The 24,084-nt window shown below is 37.0% G+C and overlaps 1 protein-coding gene across 3 annotated transcripts in view; it reads left to right on the forward strand.

Moving 5' to 3' along the window:
- The window catches only part of si:dkey-112m2.1 (transmembrane protein 132C), a 159,732-nt gene that overhangs the window by 99,711 nt on the left and 35,937 nt on the right, over positions 1-24,084 (forward strand). For all 3 annotated transcript variants that reach the window (XM_051092553.1, XM_051092555.1, XM_051092554.1), the window contains exon 4: positions 19,136-19,322. In XM_051092553.1, the coding sequence (XP_050948510.1) occupies positions 19,136-19,322 (187 nt within the window). The remainder of the gene's footprint in view (positions 1-19,135; positions 19,323-24,084) is intronic.

Consider the following 24,084-nt stretch of genomic DNA (forward strand, 5'->3'; position numbering starts at 1 on the left):
TTGATTTTACCAGGAGACAGTTTAGTTTAGATGTAACCTACTGAATCGGTGAACAGAATCAAATGATTTGAGAAACCGGAATGAATCAAGATTCATACAATGTCATGCTTGTCTTTGATACAGTATAGAAAAACGTTTAGTGAATTTTTTGTTAGTTTACAGCACATCTCTGTTGTGCAGTTTGACATCCTTTGACATGTCTTTTTCTAGATTCTTGACAGTTGTAGTCTTCAGGGAAACTTCTGGCTCCTAGAGACAGCTCTGAACATTGCTCAGTACAGTTTTCATCCGTGTTACCTAATATGGGAGGTGTTTTAAAGAGGGAATATCATGTTGAATCACAATTTGATTGATCTTTTGAGTTAAATGGGTCATGGAGCTACTATGAAAACACTGTGGTTTTCAGAACTTAAACCTCAGGTTTCCAAATATAGAATTTCTTATATTATATTGTATTATGTAATAGTGTATTATCAGTCAAAAGTTTTTGAACAGCAAGATTTTTAATGGTTTTTTTTTTCTGTTCATCAAGCCTGCATTTGTTTGATCCAAAGTACAGCAAAAACTAACATTTTGAAATTTTTACTATTTAAAAGAACTGTTTTCTATTTGAATATATTTTATAATGTAATTTATTCCTTTGATTTCAAAGCTGATTTTTTAGCATCATTACTCCAGTCACATGAGCCTTCAGAAATCATTCTAATATGCTGGTTTGCTGTTCAAGAAACATTTATTATTATTATTATTATTATTATTATTATTATCAATATTTAAAACAGTTGGGTACATTTTTTTCAGGGTTCTTTGATAAATGGAAAGATCCAAAGATCAGCATTTATCTGAAATAAGAAGCTTTTGTAACATTATACACTATACCATTCAAAAGCTTGGAGTCAGTATGTTAATACTATTAATTAACACTTTTATTTAGCAAGGATGCTTTACATTGATCTGAAATGATGAAAGTGAATTATTTCAGATAAATGCTTCTTCTGAACTTTCTATTCATCAAAGGAAACCTGAAAAAATTCTACTCAGCTGTTTTCAACATAATAATAATAATAAATGTTTTTTGAGCAGCAAATCAGAATATTAGAATGATTTCTGAAAGATCATGCAGCTGGAGTAATGATGCTTAAAATTCATCTTAGAAATCACATGAGTAAATTAAATGTTAAAATATAAGCAAATAGAGAACAGTTATTTTAAATAATATACATATTTCAAAATTGTAATGTTTTTGCTGTACTAGGGATCAAATAAATGCAGGCTTGGTCAGCTGAGGAGTCTCCGTTAAAAAAAAAAAAAAAAAAAACACATTAAAAGTCTTACTATTCAAAAACGTTTGACTTATAGTGTAAATTATATTATATTATTAACAATGTTTTTTGTATGTTTTTGTAATCAACTCCAGTTTGAAAGATTTATTTATTAATTGATCACAAATTTAGTAAAAACAGCAATATTGTGAAACTTTATTACAATTTAAAATAACTCTGTTTCTATTTTAATATATTTTAATGTAATTTATTTGTTTTTTGATAGCAAAGCTACATTTTTAACAGTCAGAAATCATTCTAACATGTTGATTTGGTGCTTAAAAACATTTCTTATTATCTTGTTTCTTAATATTTCTGTGGAAACAATAAACAATAAACAGATTTTTTTGTATAAAAGACTTTACTTATGCCACTTTTGATGAATTTAATTCGTCCTTTAAAAAAAAATAATAATTTCTTTAAAAATTCGTATTTTTGTTGCAAACAAAAATGTGGTTTTATTTATTTATTTATTTTAAAGGCTGCCACGCCTTGACCTTGACCTTGACCTTGACCTTGACCTTTTTTTTTTTTTTTTTTTTTTTTTTTTTTTTTTTTTTTGGGGGGTGGGGGGAGGCCTCAATATACAGCAGATGTAACCATGGCTTAGTAGTAAACACACATGCTTCATATCAGTAGGATTCTCGACTTACTAAATTGGCAATGTGTGTTGTTATTGTTTCACTCTGATAAAAAAGTTCTTTATTAGGAGGGGATCATCACCGTTGACATTGAATTCCTGCAGCCCGAAGTCCCCCGAGCGCATCTGAAGTCGAATGCCCTTTAAGAACAGACGGGTCTTATTTCTCTCTCCCAATGGGGCCTGTGTGTGTATCTGTGTTTATGATAGAATACAGAGACGGCGGCACTTCTACAGTAGTTGGTGTTAGTGATATGAAGTGCTGCAGGATGGTTCGGATTAAATTGCCACCCTGGATTTGTACACTACGTCTTATCACATGAGGCCAGCCCGGCCTCACTGACAACCCTCTTTACTGTCTCCAGGCTCTCGGCTGGCAGAGCAGCAACCAACCCCGGTGTTTCTCTGCCCGATAAAGCTAGAGAGGGGCAGGCGCTCTGGAGTGAGAGAGCTGGTTTAGAAACAAGGATGGGAAGGAGATTTCAGATGCGGCCAATATCCCTGTGAAGAGAGGGAGAGGATAGCGGAGAAATCGCCGTTATCCCCCGTATCGATTGAGGTTTGTGGAGGTTGGGGGTTGGAGGAGCCAATATAAATCATAGTAAGCGATTTAGACCGTTCCATTATGTTAAGGGGTGGGAGGGCCATTTTCTGTTTTTCATTAATGATGACAGAGCCTGTAAATACATTTTCCCCCGTTTTTAATTTATTCCAAAGCCTTGTGCCCGGCAACCGTTACGGCTCGTTTATGATTACATAACTGCTCAAGGCCACGCAAGGCATTTAAGATTCATACGCCACTCACACAAATTAAATAACGCGTGATCGATGCTTTAAATCCATCCAATGATTGCGCGCATGTTGCCATGCTTTACAAATCCCCCTTTTTAGTAAGGATGAGTGCTTGTCATCCCGGCATTAGTTGGTGTAGGTATGGGTATAAATAACGCAAGGATGGTTACAAAAGGCAGATTACAGAGAATTAATATGTAAGTACATACTGGTAATTAGTTTGTTTTGTGCGTGTAAGAATGTTCAGAAGAGCTTGTCTTGACCAGTGATGCGTGTTGAACTTTTGAAATATGGAGGCAGTGTTCCCTCTCTGGGTTTAGGTTTTTCCAGTTTGGTGTTTACACACTTTCACAGAGTTTCACAGAGTTGAAGGCATATTAAATGGAATTTACCTCACACTTGGGACTGTGAACAAGCAGCAAATACTACAATATTTATATTGGAAGTTATATTTACGTGCTATTTATTAAAACCTAGTTACGTCTAACATATTTTATCTATCTATCTATCTATCTATCTATCTATCTATTGTTCTGTAGTTCTGTTATTCTTTTGTTGTATCTATTGTTCTATCATTCTATCATTCTGTCTTTCATTTATCTATCTATCTGTCTATCTATTTATCAGCTAATGCTCTGTTGTTCTATTTTTCTCTTATTCTATCATTCTGTCATTCTATCTGTCTGTTTGTCTATCTATTTTTCTATCTATCTATCTATCTATCTATCTATCTATCTATCTATCTATCTATCTATCTATCTGTCTGTCTGTCTGTCTATCGCCCTATTGTACTATCTATTTTTATCTTGTTCTATCTATCTATCTATCTATCTATCTATCTATCTATCTATCTATCTGTCTGTCTGTCTGTCTGTCTGTCTATCGCTCTATTTTTCTATCTTATTCTATCTATCTATCTATCTATCTATCTATCTATCTATCTATCTATCTATCTATCTGTCTGTCTGTCTGTCTGTCTATTGCCCTATTGTACTATCTATTTTTATCTTGTTCTATCTATCTATCTATCTATCTATCTGTCTATCTATCTGTCTATCTATCTATCCCTATTGTACTATCTATTTTTATCTTGTTCTATCTATCTATCTATCTATCTATCTATCTATCTATCTATCTGTCTATCTATCTATCTGTCTGTCTGTCTGTCTATCGCTCTATTTTTCTATCTTATTCTATCTATCTATCTATCTATCTATCTATCTATCTATCTATCTATCTCTATCTATCTATCTATCTATCTATCTATCTGTCTATCTGTCTGTCTGTCTGTCTGTCTGTCTGTCTATTGCCCTATTGTACTATCTATTTTTATCTTGTTCTATCTATCTATCTATCTATCTATCTATCTATCTATCTATCTATCTATCTATCTATCTATCTACCTGTCTATCTACCTGTCTATCTGTCTATCTGTCTATCTGTCTATCAGTCTGCCTGCCTGTCTGTCTATCTTTCTATCGCTCTATTGTTCTATCTATTTTTCTATCTTATTCTATCTATCTATCTGTCTGTCTATCGCTCTATTGTTCTATCTATTTTTCTATCTTGTTCTATCTATCTATCTATCTATCTATCTATCTGTCTGTCTGTCTGTCTGTCTGTCTGTCTGTCTGTCTATTGCTCTGTTGTTCTATCTATTTTTCTATCTTGTTCTATCTATCTATCTATTTGTCTGTCTGTCTGTCTGTCCGTCCGTCCGTCCGTCCGTCTGTCTGTCTGTCTGTCCGTCTGTCTGTCTGTCGCTCTATTGTACTATCTATTTCTATCTTGTTCTCTCTATCTATCTGTCTGTCCGTCTGTCTGTCCGTCTGTCCGTCTGTCTGTCTGTCGCTCTATTGTACTATCTATTTTTATCTTGTTCTTTCCATCTATCTATCTATCTATCTATCTATCTATCTATCTATCTATCTATCTATCTATCTGTCTGTCTGTCTGTCTGTCTGTCTGTCTATCGCTCTATTTTTCTGTTTTTCTATCTATCTATCTATCTATCTATCTATCTATCTATCTATCTGTCTGTCTGTCTGTCTGTTGCTCTATTTTTCTATTTTTCTGTCTTATTCTATCTATCTATCTATCTATCTATCTATCTATCTATCTATCTATCTATCTGTCTATCTGTCTATCTGTCTGTCTGTCTGTCTGTCTATCAGTCTGTCTGCCTGTCTGTCTGTCTATCTATCTATCTATCTATCTATCTATCTGTCTATCATCACTCTATCACTATTTTTCTTATCTTATTGTATCTTTCTATCCGTCTATGTCTATACATCTATCCATCTATCTCTCTATCTATCTGTCTGTCTGTCTGTCTATCGCTCTATTGTTCTATCTATTTTTCTATCTTATTCTATCTGTCTGTCTGTCTGTCTGTTGCTCTGTCTATCGGTCTATCGTTTTATCATTTTATCATCCTATCTTTCGTTCTGTCCTTGTATCGTTCTGTCCATCATCCGGTCTGTCATCCTGTCTATGTTCTATCTTTTTGTCATTTTTTCTTTATAAAGTGTTTTTCAAAACTTTTACACAAGGTTTTAAGCCAGCATTAATTATTTGTCTTGACAAGCTTTTCTGGTTTAACTTTCATATAAATTAATTTCCATTCACTTTTTAAATGTATGTTTTCTCAATTTAAATGTTGAAATTGATTAATTAAATTTAAATTAAAAAGATATTCTTAATTTAGCTCTGAATGATGCACAACCTTATTTATTTTTGTTTACTAATCATAAATATTACTGATAATTAATTAAGATAAGTAGATAAGTAATTTCAAGTTAATTTAGATTCACATATGACCAAAAATGATTTTTCATGAGTGGTTAAGTGTTAAATCTGTAATTAGTCTGAATTAGTTCACTATTCATTCCATATTATAGAACTCCTTGTTTGATGCAGATTTATATTGATTGGTGGCACATGGAGGCATCGCCTGTTTTCACGTGACTTTTCGGCTGTGTTTTGTCACTATCCTCCTCATACTGCTTTGGAGTATTTTTTTTTTTTTTTGCTCAGATTATGGCAGCCTTCCAATCAAACATGTCTTTTCAGGATATTGCTCTTACAGTTAAATTTTTTACTGACATTTCCTCCAACTGGTCATTAAAATTCCTTCATCTGCAGGATGAAGAAGTTGTGACTTGGCCCGAATTGCACTTTGGGCTGTTTGATTTAAGCCTAATTTACTGTCCTGTGGCCTTGTACCATAAACCCTGTCATTGATTGAATGTCAGCGCTGGTGGATTTGTGTAAATGAGAGCAGGGCTCTTCCCTTAAAACGGGGAGGACACGACGCCTCAAAGGCAAAGTCGTGGGCGTGCATTTATGCAAATATCTCCACGCATGCAATATTCGGATTTAAGCGTGGCTTGAAAAAGATGTTGTATGCTATTATAGTAATGATGTTTGCACTGAAATATGGGAAAGTTTTTTGATGTTCTCTTCTGCGCAGCTCTTAAAATAAACATGGCCTTGTGTGCTCCTCGTCGGCAGGCTGAGCTCATTTCCTGTAATAAAACATGCACACTGTAATATATTAAAATGTCTTTCTCTCTATGCTGGGGGTGCTGTTGCTCACCCTGGATCCTCTATTGACTGTCTGTTTCCTCTCCGGGGAAGAAAAAGGAACACACCCTCCAGCCCCGTAAGCACGGGTGTTGCGTTCCATAACAATGCCTCTGGCCACTATTAGCATACCCCGAGAACAATCCATCAATTTGGGTTAAATTGTACAAGCCGTGCTGCTTCTACGTACACATTCCTAATGAGCTTATGAATACGGTGTTGCAGCGTGGCTGTGCTGCAGAAATCTGCATATGTAAAAAGACACATCCACCAAATTACATTTGACTTTGCATGAGCACATTAATCAGGGAATAGAAAATAGTCCCAATCTGAATGTGAGAGGGTGTGTGCATGTCTGCTTGGTGCAGTGGGTCAGAATGCACCATTTTCTTCCCCAACAGCTGATGATTCCTCGAAGGTCACACCTCATGAGACAAAGTGATGTTGGAAGTGTCTCGTATGGCATGAGAAGTGTTCAGAATGCAAGGCAAATTGGTATGTAGGGAAAAAAGAAAAAGTTAACATTTAAAAACGAATAAATATATAAATAGACTTTGCTAGAATAGAATTTTTATGTAACGTAACAATCAGAGGCAGTTAGCAGATGTTGTCGGAATTACATTTGAACGCATATGGCTTTTTTTTTTTGTAATTAATGCAATTAGACATGCGTCTTGACCTGTACGTAAATTCCATAATGAGATATTTTCCATGTGAGTAATTCAAGCATGAAGTACCACCTTCTGACAGGCAACATGCCAAGCCGCATTTACCATGAGCAGGCAGTGTAGAATGTGTAAGGAAGATATTCACACAGGACACGGTCTTGCATTCAAAAATAGCTGGACGTAGTGCAATTGAACACAACAGAATGCAAGAGTCTTGTATTTAATAAGTTTTAACTTGACACAGCCTCTTCAAGATGTGGTGCTCATGTCGTGAAACACTGCAACGCAGCAAGACGTGACGGAACAGCCAAAGACGTTTTCTGATGCATAGACATACCATTGAAATAACAGACAGAATGTGAGAATGTGTCCTGTTTGAATAACCATATATTCTGTGTATTGCATAAACAATATATTAAATAGTTTTTTCACTGCTAATTTTTTTATATATGTGGGTTTATCTTTTAACTGTTTTTTTATATTTCAGATCATCAGTCATGAAAGCTCTGTAAATACTGGTCACAGACACAGAGATTTACTTTAAATTTCACCAAGCTCACTAAAAACTCACACATCATGTTTTCAGGCCATTTTAAGTCGTATTTTGATGTGGTTATATGTAAATGTTAGGGGTGTAACGATACACGTATTTGTATTGAACCGGTTGAGGCTTTCGGTACGCATTACAAACAGAACGATTTGTTGGACTAATCCTATTACATTTTGATAATAAAAGAGCTTAAAGTGTGTAAAAAATAATGTTCTCAGGTTGTGACGATGAGGTAGTTAGAGTTAGAGTTTTCCCTCTGTTCCTCACTTTTATCCGCTTTTAAATACAGCTTGTAAATGCCTGTGTGCATTTTACTTTCACTTTCGAATTAGCTCAGTTCAGCATCAATTGATTGAGTGGACAACAACAACCGTACGACAATCTCACTTATAATAAACTTAGAATGTTTAATTTATTAACATAACGAAAACAAATACACATGCTATAGGCCTAATATAAAATAACAAATAACAAGCTTAAATATAAGCTAAAACACAAAAAATCAGCTAACACAGTGAAACCAAATAAATAAGAAAGGAATGTTAAAAAAGCTTCCAAAATCGTCTTAGATACACAGCAAAAGTCAAAAGACCTTCCAAAGTCTAAAATATTTTTAAAGCAGGTGCTTTTGTATTCAATTTCAAAATCTAAATCTTTCACCAACTTCTTGCCAGTCAAAAATAAAGGAAATTTCTCTGGCATTTCTTACTTTTTGCTGTATCGAAAACGTACCGAACCGTGACACCACTGTGTCTTATTGAACCAAATCGTGGATTTTGTGATGCGTTACACCCCTAGTAAGTGAGTTGTTAACTTACTTTTCAATCAGTCGTCACATTAACGCCATTATATTGTTCATTCAGACTGATTTGCAAATGCTGAATGTGCACGAACACAAGAGGCAGGATTTATCGTATGAAGCAATCACAGCCAAACATAACCAGTCATATACAATCATATCATGATGGAGGCATTGCCTCCTCTCTCTTTCCCCATTCATTCTCAGTTACCCCACAACAAACTGTTAAAACTCAGTGGGCTCAGGGGAGAAAGAGAGACACAGACTCTGGCTATAATTTTACCTTCTGGTATTACTAGCTGTGTTTCTGTTACCCTTCAAATTGCTCAAAATTGCGAATTTAAAATACGCCTAGTAGAAACGTCAGTTTCGCAAAAACTCCCATATAACGCAAACTTTTTTTTACACTCACATGAGGTGGTTTTTCAGGCGATCCATTTTTTTCGCATTTACAGGTCACCTTGTGTACATAAAAGTAACATGATCATTCTTTAATATACTATAACGTCAAAAAACAACTCATATGTGGCCGCTTAAACAAGCACTGACTACACAGTCCTTGCCATTAAAGCTTGGAAAACCTCTTATTTGCACTGCTCAAGTCTGGAGAGCTAATTGCAGCCAGCCAATGCTTGTGTTTGTACCAGGTGCGCCGCAGCTCGTTTCAGTTTCAGAAGCATCCCAGAAGCGTCTCTCCGCACTTCTTCTGTAAAGATAGACGCCTACGTCTCCTATGATTAAAATGAATGGCTAGTGCGGTGGCCAGGGTTGCCAGGTTTTCACAACAAAACCCACCCAATTGGGTTTCGTCAAAATGTAGCCCAATCGCGTTTTGTGGTGGGTCACCCAGTAAAAATTGCATTCCGGGGGGGTAAAATACACATTTTTTGGCAGGGTTCCCCTGGTAAAATTAGCGTTCCTATTGCTAAATATTACGTTATTGCGTTCGCTACAACCCACAGACATGAAAAACAACCCAAGGCAACAGTGTTAAAATAGCCCACTTTTGCGGGAGAAACGCAGACTTGGCAACACTGACGGTGACTGCAACATACGTAAATCTACAAACATCCATCACCGTGACTTATCATGAGAGGAAAAAATTATGTTTTAGTCGCATAATATTGGTTAATGGAAACGCAACAGTGATTTATAAGCTTTTCTATGTCATATTTTGTCATATTTTTTTTCTCATTCAGTATTTTTAGGAGACACTGCCTTCCTTGTGCCTCAGAGGAAATGCCCCTGATATATCTATGAGAATGCAACTGGGGTCATACCATCAGCCAGACTTTGCAAACAGTAACCAGACCAGAGGGGCCTAAACACCCAGCAGCATAAGTAATAAAATCAATGTCTGCATATGGAGCAAAGGTATCCTTGGAGTCTAGGTGTCTGTATGTGTGTGTAGCCCTTGTAATGGCTTGTATCAGGGACAGCCTGTTTGGGGAGAGCACAGTATGGTGTGTTTTGCCATTAGCTCTGGTTCTTTTAATTAGTCTGAGTATGTTACGCTTGAGAGCTTCCAATTACGGATTGACGTCTTGTTCTCGCAGCATATGAGGGATGGGAAGTTCATCAGTCAGAAAACAGAACTTAAATCATTTGGATTCATCCCACATTCTGAAAGAAGCCAATGATATCATGTTTCATGACTGGAAGGAGAGTGACAGAGCTTAATGGTGAAAAAATAATAGGAAACATATGGCACGGAAGTTAATCAAGTTAAATCAAACAAAGTGCTGCGGAGGAGCGAAAGTGTTAGCGTGTGACTCTCACGAGTCTGGCGACATTAGCATGCTTTGTGCATGCATGCTTAGCACTTACACGGATCCCATGCGATCGCATATTCGCATACTTAATTATATTGGTTTATGCAGAGCATGAATTAGTGGCAATAATGACTGTTCTGATCCATTACTGTAGCATAATGAAAATGATTCCTCATATGGCCGTGTTTTTGTTTATTGTGTTTTCTGTGGTCGTATAGGCTACTATGCCCATGAGGCAGCAGATGTGTGCTGAATGGCTTCAGATTTTGAATTCATCAATAAGGCTTTTGAGAAAAAAACGTACCTGCACGTAAACACCAGCAGACGCCGTTCTCCAGAAGTTTCATTTTTTATTTATTTATTTTTTTAGGTACTTCAGCCACTATTAATTAATGTTGCTCCTTTTTGTGTCTCATCACTTGCTTGCCTCTTTACTGTGAGGGTTTTTCAAGCAGAACTCCAGCTGTGTCTAGCACATATACGATTATTTGTACTTCAAAGTTGAGTCTGGGACACATGTGATACTGCTTGGTGAGGAGGCTTTGTAAGCCGCCCATCTACCCAGGTTTGGTTCAGGTAATTCAGTGTGAAGAACCGACGTCTTAGGCATCCATTTCACTCTGCGCTCCCCATTCCACTTCACGTCTGCAGCGGTGATAACGTAGCTACTAAGTGAGTGGGAAAGGCTGATGATATCTAGCTAATGGATTTAAATGATGTTCCCAGCTGGATGTCTCACCCAAGGGCACCCATTTTCCTCAGCTTCCATCCGGTCCAACCGCTTCACGTTCTTCTTAAACCTCTTGCGTTCCTGCGGAAGCAACACCAAGCAAATCAACCTGCAGAGTGCGATGAATATTACATCACTGCCTCAAGGTTTGTGAGATCGTGGGTCGCAGACAGTCAAGGTGGGCTGTTTTTTTTCTGTCACTTGTCGGTGGTGTTTTGCATTAGATGCTGGTCGTCCATAATTTCAAGGATCTTATGCGTGAAAAGTTATTGGTGGTTTATGGAGGTGGTTTGTGGAGAATCCATTGAGAATCCAAGTTAATCTTTAAAACATTAGTAATTTAAAAAACATAAACGTAATCCTAAATATTCATTTTTCATACACTACCAGTCAAGTTTTTGAACGGTAAGATTTTTAATGTTTTTTATAAAAAAAATCTCTTCTGCTCACCAAGCACAACCACAAAAACAGTAATATTGTGAAATATTTTTACTATTTAAAATAACTTCTTTCTGTTTGAAAATGTTTTAAAATGCAATTTATTCATGTGATCAAAGCTAAATTTTCAGCATCATCACTCCAGTCTCCTGTCACATGATCCTTCAGAAAGAAATTTTAGAAATTAATACTTTTATTTAGCAAGGATGCTTTAGATTGATCAAAAGTGATGATAAAGACATTTATAATGTTACAAAAGATTCCTAATTCAGATAAATGCTGTTCTTCTGAAGTTTCTATTCATCAAAGAAAAAATTCTACTCAGCTGTTTTGTACATAATAATAATAATAATAATAATAATAATAAATGTTGTTTGAGCAACAAATCAGAATGATTAGTACTAGGATGATTTCTGAAGGATCATGTGACTGGAGTAATTTAGCTTTGAAATCAAAAGAATGAATTACATTTCAAAATATATTCAAATAGAAAACGGTTATTTTAAATAGTAAAAATATATTTAAAAAAATGAATGAATGGCTTCTTTAAAAAAACATTAATAATCTTACTGTTTAAAAACTTGAAATTTTGTTGTGATGATTTACTTTTAGTGTGTGTGTGTTTTTTTTTTTCTTTTTAATTTTTTATTATTTTGAATTATGACTTTCAGTGATCTGTTATTGGCTATAACAACAAACTAATTCTTTCATCTTACCATATTAGTTAAAATTTTAATTTTGGATGGTCGTTAGTTAGCATCTTTCTTATTCATCTGAATTCTCCTCCTAGTCACTTTATATCTCATTGTGTAACTTTTCAGGTCCAAACCACAATTAGAAATTTTAACAGCCTCCTCAGTGGTTGCTGACTGGAGATTTTCCTAGATCTTGCCAACACTGCAGATTTAAATTACCAAACAAATTCTTGTTTAATTTCTGTCTTTTATCCGGAGAAAAGCGCACACACTGCGCTTGTACTTTTTTAGCCTTTTCATGGTGAAAGTATATTTTTTGTGTGTGAATCCTCCTGATAACTTTCCTGCAGAATAACACTTCAAAGTAAAGTTCTGTGAGCTGTTTGCGTTATGTGCACTTGTCTGCTTGGCAGAGTTTTCTGTTGCTCTGATGGTTGTTGAGAATTGCTTTTGTGGATTACAACAGACGTATATAAGTAGGATGATATCTTAAGGTCCTTAAGACAATGCTGTGGTACTTGTCATTTATTATTTACAAACCCATGTGCACACACGCCTATATGCTCTTGCATCACATCAAAACACCTATATAAAACATTGAACTATTGGTCATTTTCTCTCTCTCACTCACTCACTCAAGTACTAAAGCTATTATTCTGAACAGTGTCAGAAATATCCAGAGCTGTGATGATAGTAGGGCGGTAGTAAACCGAATGCAATGCCAGCTATTTCTGGAGTGAATTATGAATTTACAACTTAAATGAATTAGGGGTTTCAGTGTTGAAATACTGTCACCTTATGGTATAATTAGTCTTTAAACTCAGGAAAAAGCAATCAAAGCAGTAATGTTTTTCACAAGGGACAAAAAAAGAAAATGTTCACTTTAAACATCCTTTTAGTTAAAAGATCTGGGCTGCATTTCCCAGAAGCACCACAAGTTGATCTTACAAAGCATTGGTGTAATTGGTTTCTGATCTATTTTGGCTTATGATCTTCTAAAAACAGCCCCGTTTACTTAAAAAGGCTATCCACTTAAAGGATTTGTGCATTTAAGGACCTGTTCACAAAATTGAATATGTGTTTGTCACACTACAGAAAAATCTGTTGTTAACCACCCAGCCAAATTTGTATTGCTGCGCTCGACTAAAGAATTTTCCGTTTGACTAGTAGTCATTCATTTTAAAAACTTGTCGACTATTAGTCGCATGTTTATTAGTAAACCATATAAATCATAATAATGAGTCTTTAATTGCCTGCATAGCCTAATAAGTGCTCAAGTGCATGCAAAAAAAGCTTGCCACAGTGCACAGGCAGATACAGTTATGAATGTTTCAGGAAAAAAACACAAGGAGGCTGCATTAACATTTTAATAATTTCTTGTTAAACTGCTTTCTTTGTTTTCGGCTTAAGAGATGAAGTCGGCAACACTGACTTGTTGTTTCCACAGTAGTGGATGTGGCTACATGTTTCATACGGATTATATAATATGAAAATATTTGATTTCTATTTAAATTGGTTCATTTAAAAGAAGACGTTTCACTCTATAGATAGCCTTTGTTTTTCATGTCTGTAAGGCAAGTATACACAGAGTTTCGAAGTTTGCTTTCATTATTTTACAAAAGCACAACGTTTCGTTGTTATTCTGAGTGCACACAAATAAACATAGAGTCTTTGAACTGCATTGAAACTGCATTTTGGACGTTCAAACTCACGGCACCATAGAAGTCCACTATATGAAGAGAAATCCTGAAATGTTTTCCTCAAAAAGCATAATTTCTTTACGATTACAGAGAGACATGGATCTTGGATGACAACGGGGTGAGTACATTATCTGTAAATTTTTGTTCTGGAAGTGAACTTCTCCTTTAATTTAACTTAAAAGATCAGGGTTTGTTTCCCAGATACACCGCAATCCTACGTTGGTCATAGAGACCATTGTTAGTTTCTTGGATATCTCAGTTACTTTTGTCTGCTGTATATACAAAACTCTCAAATACCTTTAAGAGCTGATACAACGAAACTTCTAATCTTTGAAAACTGGTTCTTTATTATAGCAGCCTAATACTTTATAAAAGCGCCACTGTTTCCCTCAGCACGCAAATTCAGGCTCAATATTAACTTTAATCAGTAGTCATTGCTGATCCTCTGCTTTTCCCGCTCCTTTGTTCTGACCATCTGAACTCCATCTTTAGACCATAAACTTCTTTAGTGAGCACGATGCAGGTCAGGGCCCCCATGCCAGCACTGTGATTGAGTTTCATGCTTAGCCCATTGGGGGTCCCGAGTGCCCAGTGTTGCCTTTGAGAGGGAAACGAGTGGAAGAGGCGTCTAGCAAGGGCTCGCCTTCAGCGCGGCTCTTTCACTCAGCGTCTTCCGCAACCTGTGAAATGAAATTCCACCACAGCTTTACTCAAAGCTGACGCGCCAACTGCCATTACTTCCCTGGCTTTGACTTTTATTTCCCCGAGCCGTGAGTTGCCAACCACAGCGGCTTTGTAGTCAAATTGATTCCATTCGTTTGATGTATCATTGTTGTCAGTGCTAAGCAGATCACCACTGTGCATGAATATATCCACCCTAGAGTCTCCACAATGAAAGCCATTTCCATTTTCTACCCTTTTTTCCTTTTCTCTCACACCATTTTCACATGGTTGTGTAAAATGAGGGAGGCGCGCTGTCTCTTTGAAGAGCCTCTGTTTTGGGAAATTCAGTCGAAGAACCTTTTTGAAAGATTGAAATTTCACCTACTCCACTTTAAATATTAATTCTCCACCTCCTGTAGTCAAGCCCTTTGTCGTCAGACCTATACGTTTCGGCAGAATTTCACTCCCTCCAACAGGCATATGCGAGTCTATCTCAGCGAATAGCTCTCCTCTGGCTTTCTCTGCATTTTTATACATTTTGACATAACAATCCATTCATCCTAGCGATGAGCACTTGAGCACCTGTCGAGACTCTCAAAGACTTCACAGAGAAACTCTCGCAGAGACGTTCCACTTTACATTCCTGTTTTCACAAAGTACTCTTTTTGTGGTTTGAAAATGTGTATTCAGGCTTCACTTTTTCGCTCTCTGTGACTGAGATGATTTTCATATTTGCTGCCCTTATAACCTCTGCTGCATAGCGTAACATTGTCAAAGTGGGCTGTGGAGAGCAGAAAACTCACTTAATACAGGGTATAAACAGAATGCACACTAAACTAAGTCAAACACACAGAATCCCACCAAAAGTTCTGTCGTTTTTGCTGGAACGCTCGTCATTCATTAAATTCCCCTCCCATTGTGTTTGTTTCTTGAGCATTTTGGCTACATCTGCTCCCAGCATGCTTGGTTTAACACGTTTAACCATTTTTAAATCCATTCCGCAGATAATCCCACAAAATCAGAGACAAAAATGCAGAGAGATTCCTAAATTCCATCTGCAAGCAAAAGGATTTTAATCAATCAGCATTAGCTTTTGATCTTGTCAGAAAGGGAAGAGATACTGCACTTCGCCCTCTGCTGGACACATCCTAACCATACATTTGAGCCATCGTAGTGGTGTTAATGCTGTGCTAGTAAGAGTTTCTCAGCTTTGAATGAGAAAACTGACAATGACCCATTAAAGTGTTTGAGCTAACAGGGCTCTTCAGAGCATTCAGTGAGGTTGTGGAAAGCCAGTGTTTACAAGGCGGATGCATTTATTTTTAAGTGCAACAAAGCTGTCAGCTGTGTTTCTCCCAGAATACCTCTCTAAAACCAGAGCCTTTTAGCTGCCCATCTCTATTCACCAACACCACATTAGCACAACAAAATGCCACTTACTTTAAATAGGCTTTTTTGGCCCTTTTTTGTGTTCAGGAAAAGTGCTTAACCAAGTCTGTTGGTAAGAGTAATTCACAGCATTACAAGACCTTTTGTTTTGCAGTAGTTGCTGAAATTTCCTTATGGATCCATACATCATAGGGTATATCTAGTTGCTAAAGGAATAGTTCACCTGAAAATGAAAACGGATATCATTTATTCTTCCTCATGTCGCTCCAAATCCATATAGATTTCTTTCTTCTGTAAAAAACGAAAGCAGAAGTTTCGCAGGATGTTCACGCTGCTCTTTTCCATACGGTGAAATTGAATGATGACCAACCTTTTAATGCTCGACGGAAGCGAAGAAATGTTTTGTTTTCTTTAGACACAAAAGGTATTCGCGTAGCTTCCTAACATTACGATGTCACATGGACTATTTTAACAGTGTCCTTACTTCCTTTCTGGGGCTTGAATGTAGTAGTTGCGTTGCTGTTTATGCAGGGTCAGAAAGCTGTCGGATTTCATCAAAAATATCTTTTATGTTCTGAAGATGAAAAAAGGTCTTACGGATTTGGAACAGCATGTGGGTGACTAATTAGTCACAGGACTTTAATTTTTTGCTGAACTATCACTTTAATTTTGTTAATGCCTGTCTTCAGATGACTCTGAATTTAATGCACAAGTTGTGCGGACAAAGTAAAGTAGCCTACTTTTTTGATGTATATTTGTCATTTGCACTGTCATTGTATACAAAAGAAGCATGAACATCCTGCCTAGTGGCTTCTTTTGTTGTCTACAGAAGGAAGAAACTTATACAGGTTTGGAACAAATTGATTCCTTTAAGGATTTTTTAACAAGCTTTTTCTTGTCTTGAGTTCACTTTTCTGCTCCTTACAGATAATGTCTCTTTAAGGAATCTACAAATCAAATTAACTTACAGCATGTGCAATCTGGCAGAGACTGGCAGTGTGTGGTCGCTTTTATTATGTAAAGTCACAGATTAGAACGTGTGAAAACTGATATGATCATCCCAGATTTGCTTATTAAAGATATCCTGCCGTCTCTGTTTCCATGACATTGAAATCAGAGAAACCGGGGCTTTTTGGAATGAAAGTTATTAGAACTGCTGGTGATTAGAGGACAAAGACAGGTGGGAGATGCTTTGTTTTTTTCTTGAAGATTCTTTTGGTGGAGACTGCATTTCTTGTTTTATTTTGTTAACGGAAAAGGGGTAGCATTTCTCTCTGCTTCTAAAAGAGATATTCTCAGATTCTGCAGCCAGAGTTGTAAAGACCAATCAAAATCAGACTAGTGAGTAATAAAATCAGACCAATAATAAATCCCAATATGTTATTTTTAGCAATTTTGGAAGATTTTAAAAATGATTTCAGTCAATATCTAGGCCTGCTATGTAACGTAAGCAGCATTTAAAGGGGTCATTGGATACCCATTTTCCACAAGCTGATATGATTCTTTAGGGTCTTAATGAGAAATCTATAACATACTTGGGTTAAAATTTGTCAGTGGTAGTGTAAAAAACACCTTTTTACCTTGTTAGAATCAGCCCTGTTCAGAGTGAGCCATTCTGCTGCATGTTCCTTTAAATGCTAATGAGCTCTGCTCACCCCGCCCCTTTCTTCTGTGGGGTGACGAGCCAGTCTGTTTGCTTTAGACGCATTTAGCCGTGAAACTTGCTAACTAGCACATTATTAAAGGGGTCATCGGATGCCCATTTTCCACAAGTTGATATGATTCTTTAGGGTCTTAATGAAAAATCTATAATATACTTTAGTTGAAAATTCTCAGTGGTAGTGTAAAACCATTTACCTTGTCAAAATGAGCTCTGCAAAAATCATCCCATTCTGAGGGATTGTTCTTTTAAATACAAATAAGCTCTGCTCTCCCCGCCCCTCTCTTCTCTCTGTGGAGTGACGAGCCTGTTTACTTTAGCCGCATTTAGCGCACTTGGCTGCAAAACTTGCTAACCAGCACGTTATTAGGAAAGTTGATTGCTGAGATTCATAATAAAATCCTTATACTCACTTGTGCTGTAGGTGAAGCTGGATAACGAATGAGATAACGAACATATACGCATTTATGTAGATCGGGAGGCGCATTCTCTTCACAAACAAACATAGTCCACTGCATCTTCAGCAGCTCAGATGTCGGGAGTAAATGACGACCACTATGTTCATTATTACCTCCAGCAACACAACACCTCAATCACTCAGTCTGAGATATTCTTGTCTAATATACATCCCTTCTCCGCTTTGAAACAATGGAGGTCGGGACTGTTACAGCTGATTTAGGGTCTGAAGTAGTATATTGTAATCATAACAACAGTTAGCCTGTCACCCAAAAAAAAAAAAAATAGTATCCATCTTGTCTATTCTGATTTACTGAGGATTGGCTGTTCATTTGGTCAGATATTCTAGCATTCAAGTCTAATTTGTGATATTTCACACCTTCAAACTGCAGGACAAAACAGCACTCATGGAAACAGGTTCCACATGGGGAAACTGCAGTCTTGTTAACTCTGACGCAACTGTTTGTTAAAAAAAAAAAAAAAAAAAAAAACTAACATTTTTTTCTGAAATTTGTGTGTGATGTCAACCAAAGAGCAAATTCTAATTATTTTTCCAAAGTGTTGAATGACAGCGTTGAGAATAATGCGGGTGACCTTACTTTTTTCATGGGTGTGTGAGTTTTTTTAAGAAGGACCTTGTACCATACTGTTATGATTCTGAGAAAAAAAGCATTCTGAGGAAAAGAATATAGTTTTGTTTCTGTGTTCCAGGTGTGAATTCAATTGCAGTTCCATATTCCACATTTGTACTTTGATATTAGGAATTTTTCATATGCCGTTTTGTTTTAACTAAGTACTGTGAGGCCGGAGCAGCCAGGCTGATCAAACCCAGGCCTGGGCAAATCAAATGGCTTTGGTTTTATTCATTGTTTTTCAGCTTTGTTTGCATCGCAATCAGTGGAGACAATGTTATGCTCTGCTTTGGAAATCTTTTTTGAAAATGCTGTGGCGCTGGACCAAAAGTAAATTGCTTTTTTGCTGTCTTTTTTTTTTTTTTTTTTTCAGTTGCTGCTGGGATGTTTTTGTTGAACTGAAATAATGAGAGTAAACCGCCACACACTCACACCCGCATACGTCGCAGCCTACATCCTACACACACCAGGTGTACAAGAACAAAAGGGTCGATAAATGGCCGCTTGACTGCCCCTTTATCCGTTGGCAGCACACACTGGCCAGTAGCCACATAACAACAAATAAACACAAGACACCCATGAGTTTTACATGCATATGCTTTTAGTTTAGTTTTAATGTTACTTTTTACTTGTTCCCATGTTAGGGTGGAGGCTGGTTTCCAGAAAGTCCTTCAGGTGGATCTAGAGGTCAACGGGTTGTTGGATCCCCTGGGAAGTCGCTCGGTGACATGGCAGATCGAGTACCCCATCTCCCGAACTCTTTCAGATGAGATCCAGACGCTCATCCGTCTGGCACCACATGACCTCGGGGGAATCGTGCCATTGGCTATGGTGAGTTGAGTCTTCGTCAAATCATTCTCAACAAGTCCAAACATGCGTTGCTGTTGTATTGTCTTCTTTTTATTGTTGCTGTTTGCATATGATATAAATTATTGCTGCTTTCAGGCTTAATACAAGATGAATCACACAGGAAATGTTGATGAGTCTTCTGAAGCAATAGTATGACTAGCACTTTAATTAGCTGTAATTTGGTTAATTGAGCATGCAGTTTGCTTTAAAACTGGCAACTGGGTCAGGACCAAAAGTAATTCATTTAAAATGAGAGGAAACTGTGAGGGGCCTCAAACAAATAAGGTTAAATGTAAGATAATAAAGGTTATTTCAAGCTACATGGTGACTGGGCTCTATGATGGCTGGGTGCTATTCATGAGTGGGGAGGCACAATGCTATTTATCAGAGACAAAGTATGTACTAAGATATATATACAATATATATCTTATGAATATAACTATGCAGAAAAAAAAGAAAAAAGTTTTTTTTCTGAGAAATTAGTATATATATGTAGCTATTTTATTCAGATGCACACAACACTCCTCTCTCTCCACACACAGCTCAAGACAAATAGACAGAATGCTATACATTTCTTGAAATAATCATTTCTGAACTTTATTCACCCGTTTCATGTGTTTATCATTAAAATTCATCAAAGTATGTTTTACATTAATGTACATTAATGTACATTACATCACTAATGTCATGGAATAGCATAGTTTTAATAATAGTAGAGTACATTGTAACCAGTGTTGGGGGAACACATTACAAACAATGCTGTCAAATCGATTAATCGCGATTAATCGCATCCAAAATAAAAGTTTGTGTTTACATAATATATGTATTTGTACTGCGTTTATTTATTTGCACAGCGGTATGCGAAAGTTTGGGAACCCCTTGCAGAATCTGTGAAAATGTGAATAATTTTAAAAAAATAAGAGATCATACAAAATGCATGTTATTTTTTTAATTAGCACTGTCCTGAGTAGGGCTGCACGATTAATCGCACGATATTGTGAGGCGCGCTTAGTCAGTGAAGCCGGTACTTTGATTAGTAGTAAAGCTCCATCACGTGCGTTCAGCTGGAGCGGCAATTAATACACAGAGCCGTAAATCACTGACAAGCTCGATTAATCGTGCGATTAATCGTGCAGCCCTAGTCCTTAGTAAGACATTTTATGTAAAAGATGTTTACATATAGTCCACAAGACAAAAAAAAAAAAAAAAAAAAAGCTGAAATTATTAAAATAACCCCCTTCAAAAGTTTGGGACCCTTGGTTCTTAATACTGTGTGTGGCTACCTGGATGATCTATGACTGTTTTTTTGTTTTGTTTTGTGATGGTTTTTCATGTTGTTCAGTTAAACTGAGCACTGTTCTTCAGAGAAATCATCCAGGTCCTGCAGATTCTTTGGTTTTCCAGCATCTTTTGCATATTTGAACCCTTTCCAGCAGTGACTGTATGATTTTGAGATCTATATTTTCACATTGAGAACAACTGTCGGACCCAAACACAACTATTAATAAAGGTTAAAACATTCACTGAGCTGGGGGGTGAAAACTTTTGAACAGGATGAAGATGTTTTGTTTTTTTGTGTTTCCTTCTGGAGCATCAGTGAATGTTTGAACCTTTTTTAATACTTGTGTACAGGACAGTACTAAAAATAATGTGCATTTTGTATGATTGTATAATGTCTTGTTAATGATTTTGTTAAAATTATTCACATTTTCACAGATTCTGCAAGAGGTTTCCAAACTTCTGCATGCCACTGTGTATATTTACTGTAAATATGTGTGTACGTGTGTGTGTATTTTTATTTAAGAAATATTTACGTGTATACATTTATATATTATTTATATGTAAATATAAATATGTTACATGTATTTCCTAAATATATACATCTATGTGGGTGTATTAATATATTCATAATAAATAAACAGTACAAACCTATTTTATGTAAACAAACTTTTATTTTGGATGCAATTAATCGCAATTAATCAATTTGACAGCACTAATTACAAGTAATGCGAGTTACGTAGTGTTATACGTTTCCCATTTGCACAACTGAAATTTAAAACTGGTTAGTGTCTTCTGCTAGTTAGTGAAGCATCAAAGAACTAAACTGCTAAATAACATATTGGAGATTAAAATAACAGCAGATTTGTCTCATTTTAAATTAAAACAAAATTTACTTTAGCCAGAAACTTACTTTTGCTATGGTTAAAGAGACGTCTTCAAAAGATTTTTGAATTTTGGCACAATTTTTTTTCCTCTATATAGTGTTAATATTGCAACTAGTACAAAACTGTATTTTTGTGATGCAAGCATGTGTGGAAATGTTTAAACCATGTATATTACAAGCATTACAGTGTGTGTGTGTATGTGTGTATGTGTGTATATATATATATATATATATATAAATCTGATCAGGGGCCAGATGCATAAACTTTGCCTCTATGTTAAGACAGTGTCTTAAATACTAGTCTGACCAACTAGTAATTCAGCTGAGGCTAATCTATGTTTTTTGAAATTATTAAAATAATCCCCTTCAAAAGTTTGGGACCCTTGGTTCTTAATATAGTGTGTGGCTACCTGGATGATCTATGACTGTTTTTTTGTTTTGTTTTGTGATGGTTTTTCATGTTGTTCAGTTAAACTGAGCACTGTTCTTCAGAGAAATCCTCCAGGTCCTGCAGATTCTTTGGTTTTCCAGCATCTTTTGCATATTTGAACCCTTTCCAGCAGTGACTGTATGATTTTGAGATCTATATTTTCACACTGAGAACAACTGTCGGACCCAAACACAACTATTAATAAAGGTTAAAACATTCACTGAGCTGGGGGGTGAAAACTTTTGAACAGGATGAAGATGTTTTTTTTTTTTTTTTTGTGATGCAAGCATGTGTGGAAATGTTTAAACCATGTATATTACAAGCATTACAGTGTGTGTGTGTATGTGTGTGTATATATATATATATATAAAAATCAGCGCCACAGGTAGCTTCTATAGACATACTTCAGTGGAACAGCCCATTTATCCTTTAATCCTATGCACATGTAGATTAAAACAGATCACAAACACCATAACACTGCTGTGTGGTATTATATACACTTTCCTTCGCTAAACTACTGAAATGCACCAACAATGATAATGATCAGTATATAGATTATGTACACATTCCTGCATTTTTGAAACAAATGTAGGGGAGCCTGTGATTCCAGTGCAGTCTTCATACAACAAAATGAGAAAAAATAGTTTTGAGTGCGAGTTTGATCTTTTAAATAAAGTAAGAGACTGAGGCGAGGAGAAAAATGGTGTTTGATTAGAGGTGGGCTACACGTCTGCTCTTCATTGGCTTCTTTTCAATAGGGCGGTAGGATGAAGATGATTTCATTTTGATGTGAAAAGGTTTGTGAATTTCCTGCAACCACACAAACCGCTGAAATGTGAATGCTCCCCCTCGTTAGCTAAAGCGTTTCACCTTCCTCTCTCACGACCTTCACATGCAAACACTCACACGCAGAGTAAATTTGGTTCTTTTTTGCATAGCATCTTGAATTATATCACCTTGCCTTTTTTGCAGCCTGTCTTAATTGCGTTTTACAGTGCAGCGTTCTCTCACACAGCCTATGGCGGGTTTTCCCCTTGTCCATAACGATGACATTGCCATCACCGCACCTTGTTAAACTTAATCAAGACTTCGTTAAGCCGGCAGCAGAATCAGCGGGCAGCTTTAATCACCCCGAGCGCGGCCATCCGCTCCCCCTTCTCTCTACCTGTCTAATGTAGAGGAACTACGCAGATTGGTGTGACAGGAACAATGGCATACGATAACAAAGGCAAGAGACTCCAATCTGTCCCATCGGAGGCTTCTGCTCCATTAGAATTAGCTTTTTCCCCTCTCGCGGACACCAGCTAATTCCGGCCTGCCAGCTGTCTCTTCGGCCTCATTAGAGAGGACAGCCGTGGCGGCCCCGTTCCCCACTCAGTGGCCAAACAAGCGCCATCAGCCGTCGCGTTTGTGAGCTGTGCTGTCTCGGCCCATTACGGTAAACACAGCCAGTCATACAGTAGCGACGAGGGCGGAGAATGATGTAATAACATTGCGAAAATGAGCCCGGATGCCCTAACAGCCTGAGTTCGACACCTCCGGCTCCAGCCCGTTCGGCCCACCAGTGCATTTCACACAACGATCACGGCCGCAGACAACAAGACAGCAGCCACCAATCACTTGTGTTGTCTGGGTCTCTGACGGAGCGCATTTGTCTTGAGCTCTCGGAATGCTGGGAGAGCAGATTGTTGTGTTACACAGCAGGAGGGGATCAATGTAATCACATCACTTTCAACTTTTTGAATGAGGAGATGCCCTAATAGGATTTGGCAGTGCATGATACTCTCAAAATGCAGGAAATCTGTTCTGCCTCATTAGGATGCATCAGCGTGCGCGTTCGCTTTCTCTCTCTCCGTCTCTCTCTTTATAATGTGTGTGTTTGTCTTTCTTCCTCGCTCTCTGGTTCTATACCTCACAACTTTTGAATCAAGTTTACTTAAGCTCCTTGTAATTGGCCGTTCAGCCCTCTCGAAGGCAAATTTCGGTCCCTGCTGAGCTTGTTTTCTGTTGACTATTGAAAGCGCTCTCATTCTTGTTTGCCACCCTGTCTTCTTGCAGCGCTCTGAGAGTTTGTTCAGAGAAAAGGAAAATCAAACAAATTGCCAAGTCAGAGGCATCTCCCTTCAAACCCCTCTTCTGATTTTTTTCCT

This window comes from Labeo rohita, chromosome 21, assembly GCF_022985175.1.
Source record: "Labeo rohita strain BAU-BD-2019 chromosome 21, IGBB_LRoh.1.0, whole genome shotgun sequence".
Taxonomy (NCBI): Eukaryota; Metazoa; Chordata; class Actinopteri; order Cypriniformes; family Cyprinidae; genus Labeo; species Labeo rohita.